The following is a 26,369-nucleotide window of genomic DNA, read 5'->3' as shown; positions in this document are numbered from 1 at the left end:
TAGAGGGTTTGGGTTTTGCTTGTTTATTTTTTGTTAAGGTGGTTGTGAAAAGTTGATGTCCTTTTCTACTTCTTAGGCATCAGGTACATGAAAAAGAAGAGTTCAAAGCATTGAAAACATTAAATATTTTCTACCAGGCTGGGACATCTAAAGCTGGCAATCCTGTTTTCTACTACATTGCTCGGCGGTAAGGAATCTTTCACCTACCCTGTCTAAAAGAAACGTGCAGAATCAAAACTATGAAGTATATATAAATGACACAAACAGGACTCTGAACGTAGCTTATCTGCCAAATTTTGGAGACCATAGCTTTGAGCTGTGATCAGAACTACATTAGAACTGTCATGGTTTTTACACCCTGGGCTGTGTGGGTACCTGTAACAATGAATTTTATTTATTTTTTCACTGTTTGAAGTAAACCACCACATTACTGTTTACCCTTAGACCACATTACTGTTAACCTTTTATCAGTGGTTATAACGTCCTCACATTATGAAGTATAAGATTAACAAGTTAAAATATGAGATGTGGTTTCTCAAAAAAGTCCCCTAATCCCATTTTAAAGAGTAATACAAATATTTAGAAGGTTTGTATACAGTGCGCCATAGCATTGCTTCAGTTATTCATGACAAGTAGCTTGCTGCAATACTGAATTTAGGAAGAATATTTCAAGCTTAATATTAGCCAGTTTATGATCAAACAAATAGTAATTCTCTCTCTATAAATCTGTGTTTAATTCAAATGAAATAAGGCCACAAAGGTGCTACTACAGTAAGACTGTCAATGAAACTTGGTATTTTAATTCAGTTATTAAATAACGACCTTTTAAAATCTGTGGAGTGAAAACAGCATGTTCAAAGCAGTATCCATAGAAACTGAGAATGGCTTCAAGTACTGAGCACAGACTTGCTAACAAAAGGAGTGTCATTGTGCTCACAGCTTGGTGAGAGGTGCTGTGGAACTGGGCTGTCACTGGTCTTGGTGCCTGTGCCCTTTTCCTCTGGGCAGTGTTGGTGGTGCCGTGGCTGTACCCCGGTGCTGCTGCTGGGCCTTTCACATGGTACTCACTCATGCTGTCAGGTCTTGTTAATGCTGCTGTGGTTGGGTTGTTGCCTTGCTTTTTGGTGCCATTAGGGCTCATGGATGTGCTTCTGCTATTGCAGTGTGATTTTTGCTGGTGGGTACAGAGCCATGCCAATATAGCTGCCCAGCACCATTCCCAACACGCTGTTTGTGGTTGCTTTGTCGCCTCTTGGTGCATCTGCTGCTGATGGGGTGTTTGTGTGCTGGCAGTGGGGTGCTTGCTTGCTGCGCTGTGTTGGTGTGTGCACCCTAATGGTGCACATGCTTGTTGAGGTGATGCTGGGAACAGCTTTTGTGATGCCCGAGCTGGTGGCTGTGGCTGCTGCTCTCACTACATAAATTTTGTTTTCTTTCCCACTTCTTTCTGAACTGTTTTCCAACAATTTATAGTTCTGAATTCGAAAGTATGTAAGAAAGTATGTATGTAAGCAAGGCTTTCATTTTCCTTTATTTGGGGAAATCAAACTTTACGTATGAGTACTGCATTTATGTTGGACAGTGGAGAAAACGTGAATGATGCCCTAGAGGTTCAGCTGGGAGGCAGATTTGGCAGTAAAGTGAGACTGAAACTAGCTCACCTAGCTTGTGGTATTCCATTTGTTTGTAAGTTCTTTCTTTTCCCTAGAGGCTGCTGCAACTAAATCTGCACGTGGTTACCAAAGGTGTTTTAGACAACGCAACTAACTTCATGCACTTGAATGTCAGTGGAATTTTAAAGACCAGAGGATGTGTTGTGTTCACACCCCTTTTAAACTAGTTGTGTTGCTCTCAATAGAAAAAAAACCACAAAACTGACATTGAAAATACAGGAATAAAAATGGATTTTTGGAAACTCGGTTATGTTTGTTCACTGGTGTAATTGAATAAGCTTGAAAAGTTGTCGTTCTTCTGTGGCAAGTTAGAAGGGTCAGCTGGGTGGTTTCATGACTCCACTCCTACCTGCTTTTATTGCTCCTTTCTTCAGTTCCACTAGAGGCATTTTGGAAACTGTTTCTCTGAGACTGATGTGTGTATCCATCATGAGGAAAAATAATCTCGTTAGGATGGAAACAATCAGGATGTATACTGTCAGGGACACTTAAGGCTTTCAAGATATTCAATCCTTTTGTTGAGGAAGATGAGTTGGAACTCATTCTCTCTGCCTTTCTCCATATCTTACAGAAGTTTTGTTGACTGTATGACAACAAAAATAAAAATATACCTCCTTTATATTTGAATAATTATAATTTCTGTTGAAATATATTTACAATTGCTGTTGTATTCTGGCAAGGTTATTTTTGGTGTAAGCCTGTTGAAATGAGACTTCTTCTACCTTTCTTTAAGTGAGGTGCATAGTGGGCACAAACTGATATGTGAAGGAGACTGAATACTTGGTATCTGTAGTTGGAATTTATTCAGCTTCTGCTTGCTTTGTCTGAGAAAACTTGTGACCTTTAGTGTCATTAAATGCTGATTGTGATTTTGATGTCTGATGCTCCTTAGATGAGGTGCTGGCTTGGTGTGTGGGCACTGTATACAGGTATTTGGAAGAAATCTGTCCAGGTTTGGGCAAATTGGTAGTGGGCTAGAATAGAGCCAGTATGTGGATAATGAGGCTGGATGGCACCTGTTTGTCATGTCAGTTACTGTTTATTGCCTTTACAACCCTTTTTATTACTTTTCCTCTGTGGCCACTATGCAGGTCTGTGGTTTCTCCCCACAAGGGTGCTGTTCAAACCTAGCAGGTTTGGGTCCTCTTTTCTGTGCTGATGCTGCAAACAGGGACATGGCTGAGTGATGTTTCTTTGGGGTTCTGAGCTGAGTTGTGGTTCTGAGCCAGTTTTCAGGTTTTGAGGTGTGAAATGTAGAAAGGCTGTGCAGGTCTGAGCTGCCAGTACATCTGAGGGTTTGCAGCAGGCAAGTTTTTCTTTTTTAGCTTAAAGTCTTGTTGCTAGGTCATTGTTGAGTCATTTCTCTGACATATCTGGATCAGTTTATATCCTCTTGTGCTGTGAAATTTCATCTCTTCTGTATTTTTTTCTCAGTGTTTTGTTTCCTGGGTAACAACCAGACTTCCAAAGCCAGCGCTCCTTCCGTCTTTAATCCTTGCTCTGTTACTACAGTGTTCAATACATCAGTCTATATTGATCCTGAAGTACTGCCATTAAGTTTTAAAGCTGCTCTCAGAGTAATTAATAGGAAGCACGGGAACACAAACCTCAGAGCTGCTTCACACTGCAGCTGCCTGCGCAGCGATTTTAACCTTTTGAAAGCAAATATTTCTGCAACAAGGTGTGCTGGATTGTGTTTGGAAAGGAACCAACAGATAAAGACAGCAGCATTTTTTAAAAGACTATTAAACATTATATTGAAGTATTAGATAGTTGTTTTGAAACAAAGAATTTCCTGAGAATAGGTTATGGTATTTATATTTATTGTGGACTGAGTGCCCTGCCTGTTAGAAGCACAGCAAGCTGTTCTGCAGCGCTCACATCCATGCGTGTTGATTTTATTTCAATCTGACTGTGCTGTTGCCAAGCAACAGGTGCCTGCCTCCCACACTGCCTGCCCACTTGTGCTCTGTTATCAACTCATTTGTATTCCAGAAAAATACAAGGGAATCCAAATTTAATCTGCTAAGTGAAGGCAGTCTGACTGAAAAGCCCTCATTGCTTCCACCCACCAATGGCAAGTTTTGGATATGGAGCATGGCCCCAGTGTTTGAAGGGATGTACCGTCTCACTTCCATACACATCTGTGTTTTTTTCTTTTTTTCCCCCCCTCAGTCAATGTATGCCTTCAGTAAATTGCACAACCCCATTTCCACTTCCAGGCATGTATCGGATTGCTTCATACTTCAAAGCCTGGGTAGTAAGCCATTTAGTACAGGACTTGCTTGTTGCCCTGAATAACTTCTGAAAAGCAGGATTTTCCAAAGGTTTGTTGTTTACTGAGTAGTCTAATTATAATTGGAACATTCTCAGGGTGTTTAAAAGTTAATTCCATGTAAACTTTTTTGCATCCAATAGGATTTTGCTGAGCCATTCAGCATAGGATGCCAAAAGACACGTCATGTTTCATGTAATTCTTTCAACATAATATAATTCACTTAAGGTGTTTTAGTCACAGCATTTCATTTTGTGATCTCTGTCTTATCTTTCACGCTAAGCTGCTCTAAACTGTGTGGGATGACACCATGTGAATAACCTAGGAAATACCTAATTCTGAACATAATCAGTAAGTTGATGCTGTTTTAGAGCCAGTCACAGTACTTGACAAGTATGATTCCATTCCAGAGAGGATGGCAGGCTGCGGCATTTTCTTTGTACCGATGCTGCTTACTGGAATTCATCAGTTTATATCAGATTATTTAGCCTGGGGAAAATATATGGGTTGTGCAAGTGGGGAACTCTTTCTGATTACCTGTTACCGCTTTCTAGTATGATGCTGCATATGTTGCTTGTGATCTAGCTTCTCTAAATTTTGACTTGGATAACTAGTTCTTATATACCTAAAATGCCTAGGAAATGTCACTGGTGTGGGCTTTTTGTCTTAAGATGCTTTCTGTGCTGTTTAACATGGAGATAGTTTTCCTTTTTCTTTAAGATGTAGGAAGGAGTGCATTCTCTAATGAGTAGACACAGGTCTTAGTGGGTTGCAAGTTCAAAATGGTAAGAAGCAGAAAGGTAGGCTACTATCATTATTTCAACAGCTTATTAATAAACAGTATTAGGGAAATTTGAGTATCAAAATAGTACAGTTTGATCATACTATAGTTTTTTTCCATAAGACGTAAAGATTGAGCCAAATGCCTGCTTGGAATAGATTTGTATAATAAAACAGCATCTATTCTGTACAGTTACCTGTCTGCAAGACAGTAGTGAAAAGAAACATGGTCACTAGTTCATTTCAATACAAACATAGCTTTATTTTTACTTAAATGCCAATGAAATAACTGTACAAATTCATTGTGCGACATTTACAGTACTGTTAGAAATTAAAACACATTTCTGATTATAGAAATACTGTTCACATTTGGAAAGTTGTGATTTTTCTGATACCAGTGAATATAAATGATCTACAGCCCTGAGTAATACCTAGAAGAAGTAGGTAGAGGACTGCAGTCTTGGTATTGAGGTTTTTTAGATTTGTAGCACCTTCATGCTACAATAACTGGAAATTAAATGGCCTGAAATGCATGGAAAATATTGAATAAAGATTTGCAATATTAAGTGAATAATACTCTTACAATTAACTTGTTCTTCAGTTTTCATTTCATGCTGTTTGCAAAACTTCATCAGTAGTATATCAAGTACCTTTGCCACATAATTTTCCTGGAGGGGTCAGAACCATGCGTGCATCTACTTCTACTCGCCGATGGTGCGGATGTCAAGGAGAATAGCGTTCGTGCTAGGGCATGTTCAGTGCCATGGCTTGAATTAAATTTTAAGTCGCAAGATTCAAGACTTGTTTAAATGAGAGATTTAAGTGAACTGCTCCATTGATACATGTTGCATAACTTGCTTTTGGAATTGGCTGATATTTTATTTTGGTTATCAAGAAGTTGTAGTTTGAAGCATTCTGAACGAATTCTGATGTAATAACAAGTATTTCAGGTTTTTGATTGTAAGTTAAGTTGCTCGATTTTGTTAATGTGTGTAGATTAAACTCCGTGTTATTGGAGAGTGTCATGGCATTGAACATGTTGCATTTTCCTCTACTTCTATCTTTTTTTATTTCATATTATGAAGAGCAAGGAATAACTTGCCTGCAATTCTAAGTCAAGACAGAGCAAAAAGAGAGATCAGCCCCTACCACTCTTCTCATGCTGAAGCTGGACCATGTTAGCTTCCCAGTTTACCCCTTCTTAGTAGATAGACATCATGGCATTGTCATATTTAATTCCTAAATTCAAAACAGTTGTTCCTTGTATTTGAAATATCCTAGTACATGTGAAGCAAACATAGATATACATGCTAGCAGTTTTTCTCAAGAATTACTTCTGATTAGTGAAACAGCTAGGTTTAATTTCTTTATATTTTCCCTTCCTTATGCATGGCATCATAACTTACAAAGTATCTGTGCTGCTATATTACAAGAACTGCTCACTAGCAAATCAAGCAAGACAATGCAGATATGATACAGGACTTCTGTTTCTTCCAGTTGTTTAACAACAAAATAATACAATCAGTACTTAAAATTCAGATGTTTATTCTGTGCAAGTAAAATTGAAAATTTAAATACAAAATAAGCACATTTTAAAAAACAAGATCATAAGTTAGTTTTACTCAATTAAGACATATTAAAATAAGTAGCAGCTTAGTATCGAGACATTAGTCTGCACTTCTTTAGGAACTGTTATTTTCTTTAGATCAGTCAGACTTTCAGATTTCTCCTGTTTTGATTCATTATTTGACCTGGATGTTCCCCCCCTCCCACCTCCGCTATGTATCACAGGAATAACCTCAAAGAGCATGAGCTCCTAGCCAATAAACAGTGCCACTGCATTAAGCATTACAGCATAAAACAAACATATCTCACAGATGCTCGCTTTGGAGGGCACATCAGTACTCAGAATGCTGGTAGTGGCTTCCTCTCTCCTTAAGGTAGCAGTTGTGCTTTGAGGCATTCTGGAGTAGTTTGTTGGCATTCCACTGGTAATACCGAGAGTCATAGGAGTGGTGGAAGATCCCGTTGAATGAGTCAGGCTTGAGTTTACATCGGTTGAATCTTTAATGAAGATGGTGTGTGTGGCAGCTGCTTCATACGTGCTGACCTTCCTGGTTGTTGGCTCTTCAGGGTAGGGGAGCAGGGGCCGGTCCGTGTTTGTGAACAGTATTGTCTGGCTTAACGAAGCCAAGGTAGTAACTTCCTTAGCTTTGAATTGTTTATGCATTTTTGTCATTTGGGTTGATTCAGCTGCAGCCGGAGAGGCAGTAGTGTCTGCTGCCTTCATTCCTTTAATTATGAAGCTGGCGTCTGGCACAGTGGTGGAGATTGGCGTGACATCGGCCCACAGCATTGACTGGTCAGCGCAGGGAGCCCCTTGGACCATGGCAGTGGTGCCCTGCACCCATTTAAGTAAATAGGAGATATTTTGTTGATCGCTGCAGGACCATGGATTGTTGTATAGTGTTACTACTTGCAGCTGAAAGAGCTGGTCAAAAGCTTTGTCGGGAATGTATGTGAACTTGTTGTTGTGTAGGTAGAGGCTTGTGAGGTGTTGTAATCTCACCAGCGTTCCTGGAAGTATCTGAGACAAGAAGTTATTGGATAGATCCACTGTCTCTATGTTGTAGGGCATGTTGGTTGGAACTGTCCAAAGTTTGTTGCTGCTGAGGTTGAGAAACTTGAGACTACTCAGTGTGTTGTTGATCAAAACAGCTCTTTCCACCATATTCCTGGAAACATCCAGCACTTTAAGGTTCCACTGGTAAGCTGTGTCAAGTTTCTGAAGGACTTTAATGTTGTTATTTATGGCATATAATTCCCATAAGGACTTGGGCAGATGAGCAGGAACATTCTTGAGCCAATTATTTGAAATATCAAGGGTCCTCAAATTGCTGAATCTCGTCAGCTGGTGATCGAGATCTACAAACTGGTTAAATGACAGATTTAAATATGTAATGTTGTCTTGAAGTCCTTGTGGCAATACTGTTAAATTTCTGCCTGAGCAGTCCACGTTCCTGTTGTTTCCTGAGCATGTACAGTTAGAAGGACAGATACCCAGAACAGTGGGTATGAAAAACAGAAGGACCAGCAGGCAGGTAGATGTTTTCAGTATCTGGTGTTCCATTGCTGCCTAAAAATAAATATACCAAAATGACACCCTTTAAATCCATGAAATGTATTTTATTTATTTGTAAGGGCTGTCTTTGCAGTGATTGGTTGCAGCAGAAATTAAGTAAAAAATATCAATAAACCCCTTTGTGGCACGGTCCTTTTTGTATTTGTTCAAGAGAGACTTTACAAAGCATCCCTTCAGAGCCTGTCATGTTGTCTGCCAGAACGAGACTTGTTTTTTCATCTGCCTTTCCCCCTCAAGCTCAAATGAGGGCTTTCTTCCGAAAATGAAAGTCTCTTCCAATCGTTATACAATGTCTGCTTCTTGTTTTTAGTGATTTCAAGCCTATATTATGTTTGGAATAATGTGTTCTTTTATACAGGATGAAAAAATGGCTGTCAACTGGATTTGCTTTACAAATCTCTGCAGTAATGTAGCAGAACCCCCCCATACATGCATGCTGTTTGCTAAAGTAGAATTGCTTAAAATACATCGTAAATTGTTAGGAATTTAGTTGGAAACCCAAATTCTGCATTCATAGTAACATGCACAGTTGTACTTTTCCTTATTATTGTTTCGGTTACATTCTCAAAGCTGCTAACACATGTTTGAAAGCTGAATTCATGTTAGTAAGAAATCTCTGACACTGCAGCAAATTCCTGGTGCAAGCATCTCTTATCAACTAATAATTTCGTTTTTATTTCTGTCTCTAATTTTGTAGTAGGTTTTGTGATTAAAAACAAAAAACACAAACTTACCGGAATGTCTTCTGCAATATCAGCACATTATTTCTGTGAAAGATTTAAGCTTAGAGGTCGTCTTGTTCTAGAGAGTAGCTACAGTTGCTGTCTGTGGATTGTGCTTGCCTCTTCAGCTGCATCGTATTGCTGCTAGCTGGGGCTCTGCAACCACCTGATCTGCACTACATTGGAGGACTGCAGAGCTGTCGCTGGTGCTGACTCAAATTTATTGCAAAGCATACATATTCAATAAAATAGTTGGGTTTTCTAATTTGAATCAGTTAACATCTTTATGTATTTGTAGCCATAATACTGCATCAAAATGTAACGTATTAAATTTTCTTAGTGTATGAACCTATTTAAATGTCCCCATTTAAAAAGTCCTGTAAGTTGTGCTCTTTTCTACCTTCCCTTGGTCTCTGTTCCAGTAAGAAAGGTTAATGTTAATTTAGGTTTCCTATCTTGAACTTACTTAAGCTACCCAGACAGAATATCTTTTCCTAATTTAAAAATCCTTGGTTTTGTGCTTTGATCAGGTTGTCTCTGTGTTGTTGGGTATAAAACAGGCTGCAGGACTTCACTGCTTTCTATAGAAAATCTTTATCTGCTTTTCTCCAGACAATATGGCAAGGGTATGCATAGTTTGTAAAGCATACATTTGTAACATACAAAATTTATGCATATATTTTACTGTGGTTCAGTGCATAGAGCCTCAGAGTCTTTGAGTTACCAGAATGCTGTTCTTCAGGCATACACACTCATACATCTCATATAAACATCTTTTCCTGCTTTCTTTGTACATGCATCAGCGTTGAATTGCGTATGTGCAACTTAAGACTTAATTTTTATTGGTAGTTTTTGAAATTTAAAGTCAATTGTAATAGGTACATATATATGTGACATCCAAACATATATTCCCTCCCCCAGCAAACTCAAGGCTGCAAGTTCTTTGTCGTGTCTCTTTGCAGAGATGCCATGGAAACCTAGCCTTGCTATCCAGCAGCTTCTCTCTACAAATCTAGGCATTAAATGCCAGTAAAATAAATGTTTCTAATTCACCTTGGATTCCCTTCAATTTATTGTCAAATAGGTAAAATAAAAATGCATGGTTCTGGTCAGGATGGTGAACAGCTCATACTTGGGGCCCAGAAAGGAACCTCTCCAACACCTGGACATCTGGAGTTAAAGGAACCTGCAATCTAGACAACCTTAAACCATTTTTTCAAGTTTAATAACATTGAATCAATTCTGAAAATCCTACTTGAGAGGAAGAAATTAGTAAACGTATGCAGCTAATTCCAATAGTCATTTGCCTAGATGTTCTGTGGACTGTTCGTTTCATCCATCAACACCAAGTATATCGGTCAAATGCCACCTTTCCCTTCTTCATGTGTCTGTAGCCATATCCTCTTTTTCACTATACTACCAAAAGTTATACTACTATATTACTGAAAGATAACTCAAAGTAATGGGAGGTTTTACATCAGTAAGCATTTCATCAGTCTTTGATCTGGAGCTCTTCTTCCTCTTCATAAAGGACTGGTAGCTGCTGGGGGATTTGCTTTGAATACCTGTCATCCAGAGTTCCCCAGCAGTTTCTCAATCTAATGCAGAAAATAGACCTCTGTATGAGACAGTCTGTATGTATGCATGCCAGAGCATTTGGACTGTTTTGAATTAGAAGCTTTGTATCTAAGCAAATAACTCTGTTATGCTTTAAGCAACCAAAACATCTTCAAATTAGAAAGCTTTATTAAAATTAACTTGAATTCACTGCGTTCATTTTAGTCTAATAGAACAAACCTTTGCAAGAAGCTCCAAGTCCCTCTAAAGTTTTACTCTCCACATCCATCTGCATGTTTCATGTACTGACACACAAAGGTACACACAGTTTTCTGCAGCCTCCAATATCAAGAATTGTTGGTTATCTGCACAGTGGAGTCACTATTAGGCCGTGCAGTGGGCACCAGGCGTGCTGTCTTCTGGCGTGGTTTGTTTCAGGCAGAAAGGGAGGGGGGGTGCTTCCCATTTTGTGAAAGCCGATGTTGAGAAATGCTGGGGAGCTGTTGCTCGTGCTGCGGTCTCACTGTTCTTGCCTGTGTCAACTTCTCCATTATTCAGTTATTTGAAGTTCAGTTATTTGAAGAGTGCTTCACTTAAGAAAAATGAGAAGCGTTTTGGAAAGTTATTTTGGCAGTCTACTGAGGGTTTTCTGGCTGTGGCAGAGGCTCACAAGTCGCTTCAATAATTAGCTCTGGTGGTGGGGGATATGGTTCCTTCATTTCCGAGGGAAGTTCCTCTTGCTGGCCAGGATCCGAGGCGTGCTCCTCAGCTGGCCCAGTCAGCCATTCAGGGGGAGGAGGCAGCTCGGAGCACTCAGCAAGCTGTGGGCACAGCACCTGTTCTGGGCTTGCTGCTTCTGTGCCTGGGGCCGTTGCTCCAGCAGTGTCGGTGGCAGAGCAGCTGTGCTCTGCTGGGGGCTGCTGAGTGCTGGAGGTGCCATTGGGTGGTTTCTCTAATGCAGGAGGGTCATGTTGTACCAATGGTTCTTCTCTTAATTTCCAAGGCAACATAAATAAAACTGATGAACGTTTGGTAGCCTGGCCAGAGTCCATAAAGGCATCTGGAGTGTCTCCATCTGCAAATGGAGACTGACCTGCCCAATTTGAATCGGCTAGCAACGGCTTCTTGCAGCATTTCCATAGAACAATGGTACTAATAGCGATCACCATACCAACCAAAACAATGCCCATTATCATTGCTGCTACCCAGCTGCCGTTGGTGGGCTCTATGTGTAGTTCAGGCAGCTGTGGCAGTGTTGTCCCAGCAGTCAGAACTCCTCCAGGCTTCTGCATGCTGGGGCTGGTTGTTTGCAGTTGGTATGTGGTAGATCTGTCCTCTGCTGGGCTCCTGGTGCTGCTATACACACTGCTTTCATTTGTGGAAACATTTGCCGGGCTCCTGGTGCTGATATACACGCTGCTTTCATTTGTGGAAACATTTGAAGGTATTTCAGTGGAAAGTGATTCCCAAATTTCTCCACACAAGAGGACCAATATTACTGCATTGTTGACCATTTTCCTTCAGTCTGTTTAAATACGTCCCCTCCTACATCAAGAATAAAGTAAAACACACTAAATTGAACCTGAAGTGACTGGTACCACTGATGCCAGACAATTTTATATTTACAGTCTAAAAAAATTAGGCTAGATTTAACCTGCATGTTTTTTGCCATTTGTGTGGACAACAGCTTTGTCACTGACATCAATATCATGGTGGGTTCTTTTTGTTTTCCAAGAGAAGTGCAAAGTTTGTTTCAAAATAACTTTTGTCCATCACAGAAATGATTATGGATGTGGAATGGAATATGAAGCACTCACAGCAGTATTGACAAACAAGAGTAAAGGAAATTGTCCTACTTTATGTATGGAGGACTGAGAGAGAAATCTAGAGATAAGCTGAGACCTGGGTAAAAGGTTCTTTAAGGTTTATTTCCTGTTCTTCCTACACTTCCGCAGTTAAGGTTAGAGTGTAATAATCTTGCAAAGGTTCCCAAATATTGCAAATGTAATGGTACAGAACTCCAATGTTAAACTGCCTTTGTAAATTAACCCCTCATGGGGGGCAGTTTTTGTAACAGGAGGTTGGGTTAACGACAAGAGGTTGGGATGGAGCAGGCTTTTTTTCCTGCTCAGAGTTCAGGTTTCAGAATGGTTGTGTGACACAAAGCATTAAAATGCAGCCAGCCATTGTGATTTCTATCTGAAGTGACTATGTGCATTTTGAGATAGTTTGTGATCACACTGCTCATGTGAAACTGCCTCTGGAGCTTCAGTATATGCAACTATAGAAGTCTGTTTCAGATGCAGCAATGCAAACACAGCAGATTAATGCTTCTAGAGAACATAATCTAAACTGTAAGATTTAAAACAGATAAAATTGACCCCATTTTATTTCCTTCTGCTCAAAAATATATTCTGCTTCAAAGTCTATTAAAATGCTGCATATGTGTAGAGCTCATGACAGCTCACAGTAGCAAAACCTTAGGAACTAGATGGAATGCCTGCATCTTCAAAGTACTCCTGGAACTTTGAATTAGCTGAGGAAGTGCTATAGCGATTGCAGTTCATTTAAAAAGAAATAATGCAAATATTAAGCCTTTACATTTTGAAATTTGATTCTTACCTTTGTCTTCTGTCAAGCAAGCAATCTTTCTTTTGTATGAAGCCTTAGGAGGACAGACTGTACTAGGAGTCGAGCAGCTCTAAAATGGCTTGTCTCACGTTGAAGCAAGTTTCTGCAGCTAAAGAGGAAGTTTACCAACACTTGCTGCAGGAAGTATCAAGAGTAGGAGGATTACTAAGAAGCTTAGCTCAAGGTTTGCATGATTTAAAAGCAAACTTTTCAGCTTAATTGTCTTTATGAAACTGAAATATTGAGGTGGCCTTTGCTGTGTATGTGCCTGTTACATAGGAATTCATGAACACTTGTTTTCCAGTCCTTGTTGAAAATAGATGTGGTTACAATTTTTTTGAATGACACAGAGCTAAGTTTGGATTGGATTTCATTTTTACTGATAAAAATTCAGTGGTGGTTTTGATGAGCTATCATTGTTATTAATGGAAATGCAACCGTAGGCTCGCTATAGTGACTCATAGAGTACTATCTGATCACGAGGTGCTGGCTTGCATGTCTTCCTTTAGGTAGCTGTGTTACAGGCAGATAGCAGCAGATCTCACCCTTTGGCTGCCTCCCCTTCCCCACTCTGCTTTTCTGTCTGGACAGTGCTGGCACCTGTTGCCACCGTTAAAGGAGGACTGCCTGCTCTAAGCAGTTGTTTTCCTGCTGTCTTTCTTTGTCCATATCATAACCCAAACTACCTTTTGTCTCCTTGACAAAAGAAACGTGCACAAGTCTTATCTTCATGGCATTTATCAAGTGCATTCTTGTGCCTTCCACCACAGCTATCCAATGTCCCATGCCTGCTGCTGTGTTCTGCTGGCTGTGTTGGCTCTTCTCCAGTCTCTTACCAACTCTTGCTGCACATGCAAATCCTGATCCTGTGCTGATATTAGGACTCACGCTTTCTCGAGTTTTTTACCTCATCCAAGTTGCCTTCAATCCTGGCAGTTTCCACCTACCTTTGGCCGCAGATCCCACCCTCATTACTGTTTCTTGTCCTTCTTTCCACTGATAGGATCGTGATTCTCTACTTTTTTTTTTTGTGATGCTGCTGTTTTACCCCTTATGACATTGAGAAGAAACAGAACATAAACTTGATTTTAAAAACTGATATTTCTGGTTTATTGATGGTTACAAGAAAGAGTTCTTATATTTTAACACACAGTACAAACTTCGCATGTTTGCACCTAAATTCAAAGCAGAATGCATGATTGTGCTCAGCCTGGTTCAAAAGCAGTTAAGCTGATTTAAGAAGTTTTGATAGAATAAACCTGCAAAGACATTTTAACAGAGTAGTTCCTGATTCGATAATGGCATCAACATTGTGACTGAATTATGGTTTTCTTAGAATAGCAAGTGGGATGTGCCTATGTAGCACTTCAATCTACGTAAATATAGCATATTCAAACCGTCCTTTTCTTTTTTTGTCCCTCAGTGGTCTTTAAAAATGGCAAAGTTCTGTTCTGCTTTATCCTGTTTGGTTCCTACAACCATGATTTCTGGTTAAAGGAGTTAAAACAGCCTTGGTGCTGTTTCTAAAAATCTCTTCAACGCAGTCCTACTCCCTTCTAGCTGTACAGGTTTTTACAGCATACCCACTACATTAAAAATGAGAAACCTGGAGGTTTAGTTTTCTCATGTTACAGTGTGTGTTGTTACTTGAAAGTGAAGTTTTTGTCTCATATTAATCCAGTATAAAATGTAAAAGCCGAAGGTCTTTTTAGCTGACTAAATCTCAACTACAAAATGGGTTGAATTGCTTTTGTGTGACATTGTTCCTTTGTTTTCATGTTTATTATCTGTGTCTTTAGTGTAACTCTCAGTAGATTCGTCTTGGGTTTTTGTTTGGACTGCAGCATCTCTCGCTGATAGCAAGTCCTGCATTACCAAGTCAGTCCCAGTTGTCTCCTTAGGGATCCTCTGCCACGTTCCTGCTGCACTTGGCCAGAAGCTGTTGGTAGCCAGAATATCACCATTACTCCTGGGCCGACGTTTTTCTTGTTGAGCTTTTTTGAGATAGGAGAGTTTATTTGCCATTACAATAGTTGACAGAAACAAGAAGGTGCAGATGAGTACAAGGGCTGCTATTATAATGAAGCAAATCAGTATAAGAAACTTATTGTCTTCACATGTTTCTTTTGTCATGGTCATCTTGGGTTTGCTGGTATTCCTTGGTCCTCCAGTGCTGGGAACACTTTGGGCAGAGGAAGATGTGGAGGAGTTTGGGTCCATCGTTGAAGATAAAGACTGGGGGGTGGCTGTCTGCATTTCAGCAGTGGGTGTTGGTTTCCCATTAAAATCAGTGCCTGGAAGAGATGTTGTGTTGTCTTCTGTTATGTTCTGACTGCAAGTTAGGTTTTGGCAGATTGGATACCAGATTTCATTGCTAACCCTGGGGTAATCGGTATGGTTTGCACTTATTTGCAAACACAATGAAAAGATTATCCCAAGAGGGAAAGCAGAATGTGGTTTGCCATGTCTCTTTGTCTTCATCTTCCTCTTTGGTCACCTACAAAAACAGAAATTCTGGTGTTAGGAATTAGCAATGCCAGTTCTTAGAGGTCTGAATCAGACTTCTTGGGTTTAGTATCCAGCTGCTTTTCTGATCAGAAATGTGTTGTAACTTGGCCTCGTGCTCACCATGTTTAGGAGGGAGCATTGAGCTGCTTGGAATCCTGATTGAATTGGTGGTCTCAAACTTCAGCTCTTACAGTGTTAAATTTCAATGTTTGGAGGTTTATGTGTGATGTTCATGAAGATGAAAAAATAACATGGAGTAGAGGAAAGTGTTTTCTGCTGTGTGCTCAGTGATTTGTGCATGTACGTACAGAGTCTGCCGTAGTTCCTCCTCTTTAAAGCTAACCATATTACATCTTTAAGTTCATCACTTCTGCTTTTAAATGAGGAAGGGAGGCACCACCCACATAAAACCTACAAAGTACCGTCTTTTCTTCACCATGTTTCCCCAAATATGGGAGAAGTAACTGCACTTGTACAGATGGCCACGTGGAGAGCTTTAATTGAAAGTGTTCCTCTAAGTGGCAGCAGTAACTTCTTCTAATCATTCTTACTTCTTATCACAACTGTCTGGAGTTTTTCATAAATCCCTAGGAAAATGTTTGTTCTTTAATATCTGATTCATTGTACAAAAGCCTGTTTATCACAAATGTACTTCAGATTGTGACATTTCCTTTCAAACCTCTGAAATTATGCAGATTACCGTTAGTATTATACTCTGCTCTATACTGGGGTATTTGTACCATGAATCAGAGACAAATAGGATAACCTCAGATTGATGTTGACAAGTGAGAGAAGTTACTGCATCATGTCCGTGCTGAGTTTTCTCAGGTTTGCATGTGTGAGACACCCTCAGGTCTTATGGCTGGTTGTTGTGCTCCCTGTCTCTTACCTGTCCCTGTTAACAAAGTGAAGTGGTTCTTCCAAGTGCTGTTGATTACATCTTGTTTGTGTATAAATGCTATCAAGAATGACTGACGTTAACAGCGCTGTTTGTAGAAATGTGTTTCTTCTTGAAGCCGTTACTTTAAAGGTAACAAAGCACATCTATATGCTTCTAGGTTTTGGTAATTCTGAAACGTACCAGAAATAAATTTACTTTTGCCATGGTTGAAACTTAGTTCATTTACCAGAGAATTTAATGTGTTCACACTCAAAAATCAGAGAGGTAAGCTTGCCTGTCTTTTCAGCACCCAGATGACACCTTTCATACTGCGGGAGCCCCCCAGGGAAGGGAGCAGACAGTGCTGCTTACATGGCTGAGAGAGGAAAATATATTTGTATCTTTCTTTGCGGTTCACACATCAGGTAGAACTGAAGCTCTGAGATGAGTCCTTATTGTTAAGTTTGAATTAGAAATGATCTTAGTAATCAGCTACAGCTTGGGTACAATATTTATCTTTCTATAGTAACAGTTACTTGGGGAATGTCTTGTTGCACTCTACAAAAAGGAGGAAAAGTAGCAACAGCAAAACCTTTTTTGGGGGGAGGGAAACAAAACATTTCACAAAGTTTCTGCATGACATGCAGAAATGAGGTGCATTTCCTGGTACAGATGCACTCCAATCTTTTCTACTCGATAACTGCATCTGTACGACTGTTTATTTGGACCAGATATGCTTTTCTTAAAAGTAAATAAACCAATATTGTTAAGGACTTCAGTTGAAATCATGTTAGCAAAGGAACTGATCATTAAATGGCTTTTACTTTTTAGCTCAGCCCTTTGTGCCCAGGTATTGATAGGGTCCTCTTACAGTGCACGGTAAGAGCTGCAGTGCTTAGAAACTACAGAGAAGTGTAGACTGCCACTGTTAGTTCCTCAGAGTCTGACTGTGAACAACTTCTAACATCACTAGAAGCAATTGTTTATCAGATTCCTTAAATCAGGCATTGAATTGTACTTAAACAAAAAAAAAAAAAGCCAAACTTTTTCATGTATAATTTCCTACAAAATCTTAAGACCTTAAGACCTTTATCTTGAAGTAGAACTGAAAGAAGAAGGAAAATATGCACTTACCTTTCCAAGGTGCAGTTGAAAGCAAGCTGGTGTTTGGGTATTTAGTCTTTTAACAGTAAGCTTTCTTTGTGCATGCGTTTGCTCTTTGGATGCAAATGTCAATTAACATGAAGTAGACTTGGACAATGCTGTTGTGTTGTGTTTTTTTTTAAGCAAATCTGTAACTGAAATTACATGCCCTGTGTTCTAAGTGGAGAAGTAAAACCACAGTGATGACACACTTCCTTCTTTCTTTCTTCTTCTTTTTCTTTTTTTTAAACAACTATGCCATGACACATTAGAGGGGAAAAAACACCAACTTGCCCAAATGAGCTTTCTGAGTAACAGGAAGTAACACAGGAAAATAAAGTCTCTTGGGCAGACAAATGCATTTGTGAAGTGCATCTCCTCCGTTATGCTGTGCTCAGTTGATTTACCTCAGATGTCACCAAGATCAGTGTCTCTCTGATGAAAATGACTTGAGCTTGCAGTAGGGTTTTCCATATCATATTTTGCTTTGAAAGAGTTGAGATGATACTAGCTCAAAGCAGGCACAAGTCTTACTACTGCGAAGTTTGACTTTTTAATTCTTTCTAGTAAAATTTAATCTGCTGTGCTAACTCTGAAAACGTGGTTCAGACAGCTCTGCCCAATCTCATAAAATTCGGTAAATCATTAAATGAGAAACAAAGGGTTCTTAGTATTTTCATAGTACCTGAATGCTTTTCTGGTAAGAGTTACTTCACAGATGGGTCCTCTGTACTACGCAAAGGACCAGCCATTCTTAGTAATGATCCACCAAGTACGAGAGTACATTATTGTGCTTTCTGCAGTACTTGGCAGATAAAGTGAGCTGAAAAAAATTGTATGTGAGTGTTTAATTAGTCTTAACCAAGACTATTTAAATAATTTATTTCTATGTATAGAAGTAGGTATAATATGAATCCGTAGAAATGTGTTAAAAAATGATAATAAAAATAGAGTTTGGGGTGATACTTTACAATTTTTTCAAAGAATCCCTTAACTTGCATCAGCTTTGAGCCAATCGCTGCACTCTTCCTCACCAGTGTGGATTTTATTTCTCCTTTTGTTGGAGGTGCTGGATGAGCCCCCTGGCTGTCCAGAGACTTCATGACTTCACGTGATAGGTGGTGTGGCACTTCAAAATGAAGTTAAATCCAAACCAAGCTTTAGCATACTGGACACTGAATGTGGTCGGAGTATGAGCCGTGGCAGAAATTGGGCTGTGGATGCCGGTCCAATATCATTGCTTTGAGTTTGACATTTTTGGGACTGTGTAAATGTCAATCTGTTTTAGTGTAACAGTGTCTGACGCACCACTGAAATGTTCTATTATGGATCTAAAAGGCAAACTCAACAGCGTCTGTCGTGTTTTCTTACAGTTTCAAGACTGGTCAGATCAATGGAGATTTATTGATATACCACGTCCTGCTGACTCTGAAGCCATACTACGCAAAGCCATATGAAATAGTAGTGGACCTCACACATGCTGGCCCCAGCAATCGCTTTAAAACAGACTTTCTTTCTAAATGGTTTGTAGTTTTTCCAGGCTTTGCTTATGAAAATGTCTCAGCGGTTTTTATTTACAACTGTAATTCTTGGGTCAGAGAATACACCAAATACCACGAAAGACTCTTGACAGGTTTGAAAGGAAGCAAAAGGCTTATTTTTATAGACTCTCCAGGAAAACTGGCGGAGCACATTGAACATGACCAGCAGAAACTTCCAGCAGCTACCTTAGCTTTGGAAGAGGACTTGAAAGTATTTCACAATGCCCTCAAATTGGCTCACAAAGACACCAAAGTGTCTATCAAAGTAAGTATTTTCATGCTTTATTAGTGAATTGGTCTGTTTTGATAAGATTTTGAATGCATCTCTGCTGTCATTTAATTTTCTTTCCTATCTCATAGAGAAATCACAGCAAAAAGTATTATTGCATACAGTTTCCTACATTTATCTCGGTCAGATAGAAATGTCAGCCTTGTCTCTTTTTGTCATTAAAAGCAGGTGCGCAACCATTTCTTCATTCTCTTTCTAAGGTTGGATCAACGGCTGTGCAGGTGACATCAGCAGAACGAACACGAGTCCTGGGACAGACAGTGTTTTTAAATGATATATACTATGCCTCTGAAATTGAGGAAATCTGTCTTGTTGATGAGAATCAGTTTACATTGACGATTGCCAACCAGGGAACACCACTCACCTTCATGCATCAGGAGTGTGAAGCCATTGTGAGGTCCATTATTCATATACGGACACGGTGGGAGCTGTCACAACCAGACTCCATCCCACAGCACACTAAAATTCGCCCAAAGGATGTTCCTGGAACACTACTGAACATAGCATTGCTCAACCTGGGAAGCTCAGACCCCAGTTTGCGGTATTGATCTTTTAAATTAATTTCCCTTTATAAGGAAAAGTGCAGTTTGCAATATATGTTTATTGGGTACATTTGATCTGCTTGGTGTTGAACTTCCTGCTTAATAACTGTACCTTGCAGAGCAAGTTCTTGGATCTCGTCAGAGAGGGCTGCCTCCAAAAATGAGTCCTTGCTCTACTGGGAGCCTCTGTGGCCCTTGGCTCCTGCCTCTCAGGTTCATTTGGAAATACTTAGCATTTCCAGGAACTGGATGCTCTTCTGAGGAGTCTAGTAACAAATTCTTGAAGCACTCTGTCACCTTATCAGAAAATGTTTAAAATAAAGGAGTAATTTAATTCATTTGTCCAAGGCAAATGTTGCCTCTGAATCTTAACTGATGCGGAAAAGCAGCTCGGGGTTTAAATATAGTACATTATATAACAATATTGAGTTGGTTTTGGAAATGCGACTGCCATTACTGTGATGTCTCAGTGTAATGTGTGTATTTTAAAACAGACAAGAAGAATATTACAAATCACATTGCTTGCTTTGTTACAGGTCTGCTGCCTATAATCTTCTGTGTGCCTTAACCTGTACCTTTAATTTAAAGATTGAGGGCCAGTTACTGGAAACTTCAGGTCTATGTATTCCTGCCAACAACACACTCTTTATTGTGTCTATTAGTAAGACTCTTGCAGCTAACGAGCCACACCTTACCCTAGAGTGCTTGAAAGAGTGTATTTCAGGATTTAACAAATCTAGTAAGTAACACTGGTCTTTTTCAGTACTAACCATGAACACGAAACAATTAAAGCTGATAGCTGTCAAGTTTAACAGATTTACTCATGTTGCTGAATCACAGCAAGTTTAAGTTACTAATGCTTCCTAGAACTGATGTGGATGTTTTCAAGATGACCCACTTATATTTGTTTCCTAATAATCAAGTTTTATCAGATAATTCTGTATTTCTGTGATTCTCAGAAGCCAGTGTTGTGCCCTGGGGGGGGTGGTGTCTGTTGGAGCAGAAACTCCAACAGTACTTTGATTTACACACTTGAATGTACCCTTTTCTTTCTGCGTGGAAAGAAATGAAGCAGCCCAAGCCCAGTCTTTGTAGCTTACACCAGCCATCTCATTTATGTAGACAATTACTCAGTGTGATCACAGCACAAATTATTTGTTTCATACCCCCGACAGTTTTGTACAGTGAGTTCTCAGTGGACAGATCTATTGCACTGCTTTTAATATAGCAGAATTGAGAATGTTTCAGAACAAAAACCAACCAACCAAACAAACAAACAAGCTTGGTGAAGTTTTGAGTTCTAGCAGATACCTTAAGGAAACAGCGTCTTTCAAATTTAACCCATCCACATTGATTATCTCTCTCCTATCTGGTTCTGCTATTCTGCCTTTGCTATCTCTGTTTTCCAGACATAAAATAGCTCTGATCTTACTGCTGGAAGCTGATTGGAATACATTCTCAAGATTAAAAAGAGATTGTCTTTATATCCCACTTCATGCTAAGCATACAAATCTTTGTCACGCATCCTAATTTACTAAAATGTCAGAATCTCTGTGCTAGATTCATGCAGATGTTTACTGGATGTTATTACTAATAATGTGGTAATTACTAATAATTACTTATAGCCTTATGAGAGCTATGTTTTGGGGTATTGTTTGCTCAGATCTGATAGTCATTATTTTAAGTGGAAAATGAAAGGAGTAATGCTTGCAAATAACTATTTACCTGCTAATAGGAATCAACAGTGATCGTTTGTTACAAAGTGAATTTTTATTTCAGGCATTGAACTGAAACATCTTTGTCTGGAGTACATGACTCCCTGGCTGTCCAATCTGGTCCGGTTCTGCAAACACAATGACGATGCGAAGCGCCAGCGAGTCACTGCTATCCTTGCTAAGCCTATAACAATGACAATAAATGAAAAGCAGATGTATCCTTCTATTCAGGCTAAAATATGGGGAAGTCTGGGACAGGTACAAATTCTGCCTGATTTCTTGTAATTTGTTTATAAGCAGATTATAGTGTTTTCAATCACTTACATAAAGATAACATTTTAGATGGACTGGATCTTGCTTATTTCCCAGAAGTATGTTTTGGGGTTTTTTTCTACCTCAAATCCAGTTTCTTCTCAATATCTGCAGCATTTTATAAATAGCTGCTGTACTTTGAAGCAGAGAACAAAATAAAAGTGATACCGTATCATACTTCTTCTGCAGTTGTGAAGCATTTTGATCTGATGCAATTCATTTTACATTTCTAATATTTCAATAGGCTTTTTCCAAAAAGACAACAAGTCGCTAGGATTGCTGCTTCTAATTATGGTAGCTGTGCACCTTCAACTATAAAACACCAAGATCTACTTATTTAGAAGGTTATTTACCATAGAAAAAATATGTTAACCAGATAATAACAAAGACTTTTTTGTCTCTACCAGATCACAGATCTCCTTGATGTAGTGCTGGACAGTTTCATCAAAACTAGTGCCACAGGGGGCTTAGGATCCATTAAGGCTGAGGTTATGGCCGACACAGCGGTAGCACTTGCTTCTGGAAATGTAAAATTGGTTTCAAGCAAAGTGAGTTCACTCTTTGCTTCTTAAACAGTAATTTCACCTTTAGATAACAAGGTAGCACTGAGGTGCTTTCTGATGACTCAGCAGTAATGGAAAAAAAATAGAATAACGCATTGTTAATTTGTAAGTGATTTTACTGAAATTTTGGGCTCTGCTCTTTGTTCCACAAAATGGTTGCTCTCTTTTCAGGTGATTGGAAGGATGTGCAAAATAATCGACAAAACTTGTCTGTCTCCAACTCCCACATTGGAACAGCACCTGATGTGGGACGATATTGCCATTCTAGCACGTTACATGTTGATGCTCTCCTTCAACAATTCTCTGGATGTGGCTGCACATCTCCCCTACCTCTTTCATGTGGTTACTTTGTTGGTGGCCACTGGACCCCTTTCTCTCAGAGCTTCCACTCATGGTCTTGTCATCAACATCATTCATTCTCTGTGCACTTGCTCACAGCTTCATTTTAGTGGTAAGTTTTTAACCGATTTTTGAATGACTGCTTTTTGGTTTCAGAAATACCAGAGTTATCTGTCTCTCCTTCAACAGTTCTGAGCTTGAAAATACTGTGGTGCTGTTGAGCTTTTGTAGAAGCCAGAATAAGGGTATGAGCCAGAATAACTATGAAGGGGGAGTTAAAATGTGACTGGTTTTGAGAAGGTGTGTAGTATACATTGTAAATGGGTCTTTGAAAAAGGGAACAAAGTAAGTACCAGTAAGTTCCTGTAATGCAGATTAAGGATAAAATACATCTGTGCTAAAACTGGCTGATGTACATCTTTTCAATAGTTGCATAATATGGTAACAAATATCAGTTACATAAGAAAATTTTGAAACTGCATGGTTAAAGCAGGCATGTTGCATACAGCTGTATTATAGCAGCCCTAAAATATGCAAGATAGCAAGGATACAGCAGTCACAGAGGTACAGTATAAAATCAGGCTGGATTTCATGAAAAAAAAATCAAGAAGCTTATGTAATCTTGTTTTTTTAAACATCTGAAAGCGCCTTTTATATCTAAGTATGTTGACGGAGTGAGTGTGTGCATAGACACAGACATTTGTATTTAAAGACAAGCCTTCCTGTTTAAAAAGTTTGAAGTACACAGTAATGGAACAAAGTTCAGAACTGCAAAAATATGCAGTGCCAGTCCCAGGGCCTTCATTTTCGTCTGATCTAAGTGAGTTAATTGCAGTGCGAACCAAAGCCAGAATTGAACTGCAGTTTGAACTTATAGTAATGTTGGCCTTCCAAACCAGCAGCACTCCGTGTGTCTGTTTACCTAACAAATATGAGGAAAAGCCTCAGGGAATCACATCTTTAGACAAATTTTTCTTATCTATTTTCAGATTGCATTTCTCTCACGACTGCTTTCAGTGGTCTATGCAACAGGCCACAGTTGTTCTGGCATGTTCTGAGACAAGTAGCAAAGAAAACAGTATTGAAATGTGCATAGGTTTATCGTCTGCTTGTGTACTTGTGGAGAATGAGATTAAGAGTGTTTAAAATGTGAATTGTATGTCAGTGTTTTACGTCTAATGTCTAAAAATTTATTCAACAGAGGAGACCAAGCAAGTTTTAAGACTGAGCTTGACTGAATTTTCTCTGCCTAAATTTTATTTGCTGTTTGGAATCAGCAAAGTGAAATCAGCTGCAGTCATAGCATTCCGCTCCAGCTATCGAGACAGGTCATTTTCACCTGGCTCCTACGAGAGGGAGACTTTTGCACTGACCTCCTTGGAAACTGTTACCGAAGCTTTGTTGGAGATCATGGAGGTATGTGTTTCAAAATGAAAATACAGTGCTGCTTATTCTACAACGAGCAGTGTAGCAAGCAGTGACATGATAAGGAACACTTCCAAAAACTAAAATAACTGAACATTCTGAATTAAAATAATGCATTTTCTTTATGTTCTGTATGTTCAAACACTGTCATTCTTTTTAGGCTTGTATGAGAGATATTCCAACATGCAAGTGGCTGGACCAGTGGACCGAACTAGCTCAAAAGTATGTTATAGATCTCAAAACATAACCCCTAACTGCCTGCGTAGTACACTTAGACTTTTCAGTTTTCCACTGTACGGCTTGTCTGTTGTATATTCGTTTAATGTAGTGTACTCTGTTTCTTCACAGGTTTGCATTCCAGTATAATCCATCCCTGCAGCCAAGAGCACTTGTTGTCTTTGGCTGTATAAGTAAGCGTGTGTCTCATGGACAAATAAAACAAATAATCCGAATTCTTAGCAAGGTATTTGGGTTTCTGTTTGTCTTCCTCTCTGACTCATAAAGTAACTAAAAATTTTAAATATTTCTATTGAATATAAAACTCAGCATAATTTCACAGTAAATGCATTCTTCAAGCATATTCTTCTACAGAGAAACCTGATGGGAAATTGTCTTTGTAGGCTGGGCTTTCCATGTTAAATTAGTTTGGTGACAATAAGTTTATCAATGCAGCTACTTCTAGAGTAACATTAGATTTCAATATTGAGTTTAAAATTTGGGACACTGAATTTAGATCCAGAAAAGCCAATATTTCAATAAATGAGAAATTTTCTGGCAGTGCAGCTCCTGCATGTGTGTTATTCTTTTTTTTTTCTTCTTTGTTTTTTTTAAGGAAGTTAACAATGTGTAGCAACTAAATACAAGAAAAAGCAGAATGTTTATATGAGAAAACGTTAAAACATAGTACCTAGCTTAGCAATTATGTCCATATTTTCAAAGAAGGTTGTGTTCTATAGCAGCTGAATTGTGGTAAATTTCTTTAAGTATTTTTATGTGGACATAAAATTTAACTGTGCAGTGTCTGAACTGCAGAAGAGCCATTCTGTGGCTCTTGCACCCTTACTTTTTAAATACCCATTGTGTGATTGTTCACAACAATAAATAAATGTTGGTGTAAATCTTCATTTCTAAAACTCCTTTGAAATTGGCCTAAAGGGAACTCAGGTGTTGTAAACTAATTGAGAACCACATTATAGTTTAGAGCTCTCATATTTTCACAAAGCAAAATCTAATTATGGGTTCTGTTTTCTTCTTATTATTCTTGTTTTTCTACAAAAAGGGTCTGGAGAGCTGTTTAAAAGGCCCTGATAATTACAATAGCCAAGTTCTAATAGAAGCTACAGTTATAGCACTCACCAAATTGCAGCCTCTTCTTAACAAGGTAAGCAGCTGGATTTCTGGAGTAAACAGAACGTGTTTTCTAAGTGAAAGTTATGAGTATAAACTCAAAAATGTAAGTAAGTCTTGTGGTATCTGACGTTCACACATTGCTGCTGTGACTCACGCTTGAAAGTACTGCATATGGGAAGTATGTCACAGATGTTCATATGTGCAAAAGCTTTAAAAAGACTTCAGAATGTACTGTTCTGCTTCATCAAACTGGGCCATAGCAATATACGCAAAGGCTGCACCACAGTTTGTATTCATTCTTACCATAGATTTTCCATCTTGGCTTTGAAATTTGCAATTGCTTATACTTCTTTCTGATCATGCCTCGTAATAAGTTTTGATGATGTCTTATGTGATATTAATGTAGCCATTTGATGTTACTAATGAATCACTTCAGATTTACCTGTGCATGTCATCACTTCAGTCACTGCAGATTTACCTGGCATTGTCATGCACACCTAAAAAAACACAGTTCTATGGCAAAGTTCTGAAAGGGATTTCTAGAGAATATGGATGTGTCTGTAACTCCTGCTTTGTTGATACCTTAAAAAATATGCTAAAAAAAAACCAAAACTTTTTTTCCTGCCAAGTGTATTTGAATGGCTGCTTTAATGTGCATATTTGACTCATTCACATAGCCAAGGACTTTTAAAAAAAAGTTTAAAATTAACTTCAATTTGTTTCACTCTTACTTGGTTGCTTTGCACTGTCTTATGTGAAAGCAGAATTGTGACCTTTTCCCTTCTCCTTGTAGGACTCCCCTATGCACAAGGCCCTCTTCTGGGTAGCCATGGCAGTACTGCAGTTGGATGAGGTCAACCTGTACTCGGCAGGGACAGCACTGCTTGAACAGAACCTGCATACCTTGGATAGCATTCGAGTGTTCAATGATAAGGTAAGCAAGGCCTCTGCTAGTAATCCGCTGTGATTAAACCTTAGTTCC

The 26,369-nt window shown here is 39.0% G+C and overlaps 4 protein-coding genes across 6 annotated transcripts in view; 1 reads left to right on the top strand and 3 right to left on the bottom strand.

The window, feature by feature from the left end:
* NF1 (neurofibromin 1) overlaps window positions 1-26,369 on the top strand; it is an 83,530-nt gene that overhangs the window by 40,394 nt on the left and 16,767 nt on the right. For both annotated transcript variants that reach the window (XM_015881111.2, XM_015881110.2), the window contains 12 exons: window positions 77-187; window positions 18,685-19,117; window positions 19,342-19,682; window positions 20,220-20,422; window positions 21,463-21,656; window positions 22,118-22,258; window positions 22,445-22,724; window positions 23,814-24,028; window positions 24,198-24,259; window positions 24,386-24,500; window positions 25,317-25,418; window positions 26,181-26,321. In XM_015881111.2, coding sequence (XP_015736597.1) covers window positions 77-187; window positions 18,685-19,117; window positions 19,342-19,682; window positions 20,220-20,422; window positions 21,463-21,656; window positions 22,118-22,258; window positions 22,445-22,724; window positions 23,814-24,028; window positions 24,198-24,259; window positions 24,386-24,500; window positions 25,317-25,418; window positions 26,181-26,321 — 2,338 coding nt within the window. The remainder of the gene's footprint in view (window positions 1-76; window positions 188-18,684; window positions 19,118-19,341; window positions 19,683-20,219; window positions 20,423-21,462; window positions 21,657-22,117; window positions 22,259-22,444; window positions 22,725-23,813; window positions 24,029-24,197; window positions 24,260-24,385; window positions 24,501-25,316; window positions 25,419-26,180; window positions 26,322-26,369) is intronic.
* On the bottom strand, window positions 6,155-9,235 carry OMG (oligodendrocyte myelin glycoprotein). Its single transcript, XM_015881104.1, has 2 exons — window positions 8,605-9,235; window positions 6,155-7,864 (listed from the first exon to the last, which is right to left on the bottom strand). Exon 2 carries the CDS (start codon window positions 7,856-7,858, stop codon window positions 6,545-6,547), a length of 1,314 nt encoding a protein of 437 aa, XP_015736590.1. The 5' UTR covers window positions 7,859-7,864; window positions 8,605-9,235; the 3' UTR covers window positions 6,155-6,544.
* EVI2B (ecotropic viral integration site 2B) lies at window positions 9,412-12,898 on the bottom strand. Its single transcript, XM_015881106.2, has 2 exons — window positions 12,772-12,898; window positions 9,412-11,694 (listed from the first exon to the last, which is right to left on the bottom strand). Exon 2 carries the CDS (start codon window positions 11,661-11,663, stop codon window positions 10,785-10,787), a length of 879 nt encoding a protein of 292 aa, XP_015736592.1. The 5' UTR covers window positions 11,664-11,694; window positions 12,772-12,898; the 3' UTR covers window positions 9,412-10,784.
* On the bottom strand, window positions 13,863-17,636 carry EVI2A (ecotropic viral integration site 2A). 2 transcript variants are annotated; one of them, XM_015881109.2, is made up of 3 exons: window positions 17,303-17,636; window positions 16,178-16,358; window positions 13,863-15,277 (listed from the first exon to the last, which is right to left on the bottom strand). In XM_015881109.2, the coding sequence occupies exon 3, from the start codon at window positions 15,259-15,261 to the stop codon at window positions 14,497-14,499; it is 765 nt and encodes a 254-aa protein (XP_015736595.1). In that variant the 5' UTR covers window positions 15,262-15,277; window positions 16,178-16,358; window positions 17,303-17,636; the 3' UTR covers window positions 13,863-14,496. The 2 variants fall into 2 exon arrangements, with proteins under 2 accessions (XP_015736595.1, XP_015736594.1); XM_015881108.2 differs by lacking the exon at window positions 16,178-16,358 and having other exon boundaries at window positions 17,303-17,597.

Source organism: Coturnix japonica, chromosome 19, assembly GCF_001577835.2.
Source record: "Coturnix japonica isolate 7356 chromosome 19, Coturnix japonica 2.1, whole genome shotgun sequence".
In the NCBI taxonomy this organism is placed as follows: Eukaryota; Metazoa; Chordata; class Aves; order Galliformes; family Phasianidae; genus Coturnix; species Coturnix japonica.
The sequence above is the reverse complement of the archived record's forward strand: the minus strand, read 5'-3'. Positions and strand labels throughout refer to the sequence as shown.

Excerpts from the sequence above, each read along its gene's own strand:
- EVI2A (XM_015881109.2), bottom strand. The coding sequence starts at position 15,261 with ATGAAGACAAAGAGACATGGCAAACCACATTCTGCTTTCCCTCTTGGG.
- OMG (XM_015881104.1), bottom strand. The coding sequence starts at position 7,858 with ATGGAACACCAGATACTGAAAACATCTACCTGCCTGCTGGTCCTTCTG.
- EVI2B (XM_015881106.2), bottom strand. The coding sequence starts at position 11,663 with ATGGTCAACAATGCAGTAATATTGGTCCTCTTGTGTGGAGAAATTTGG.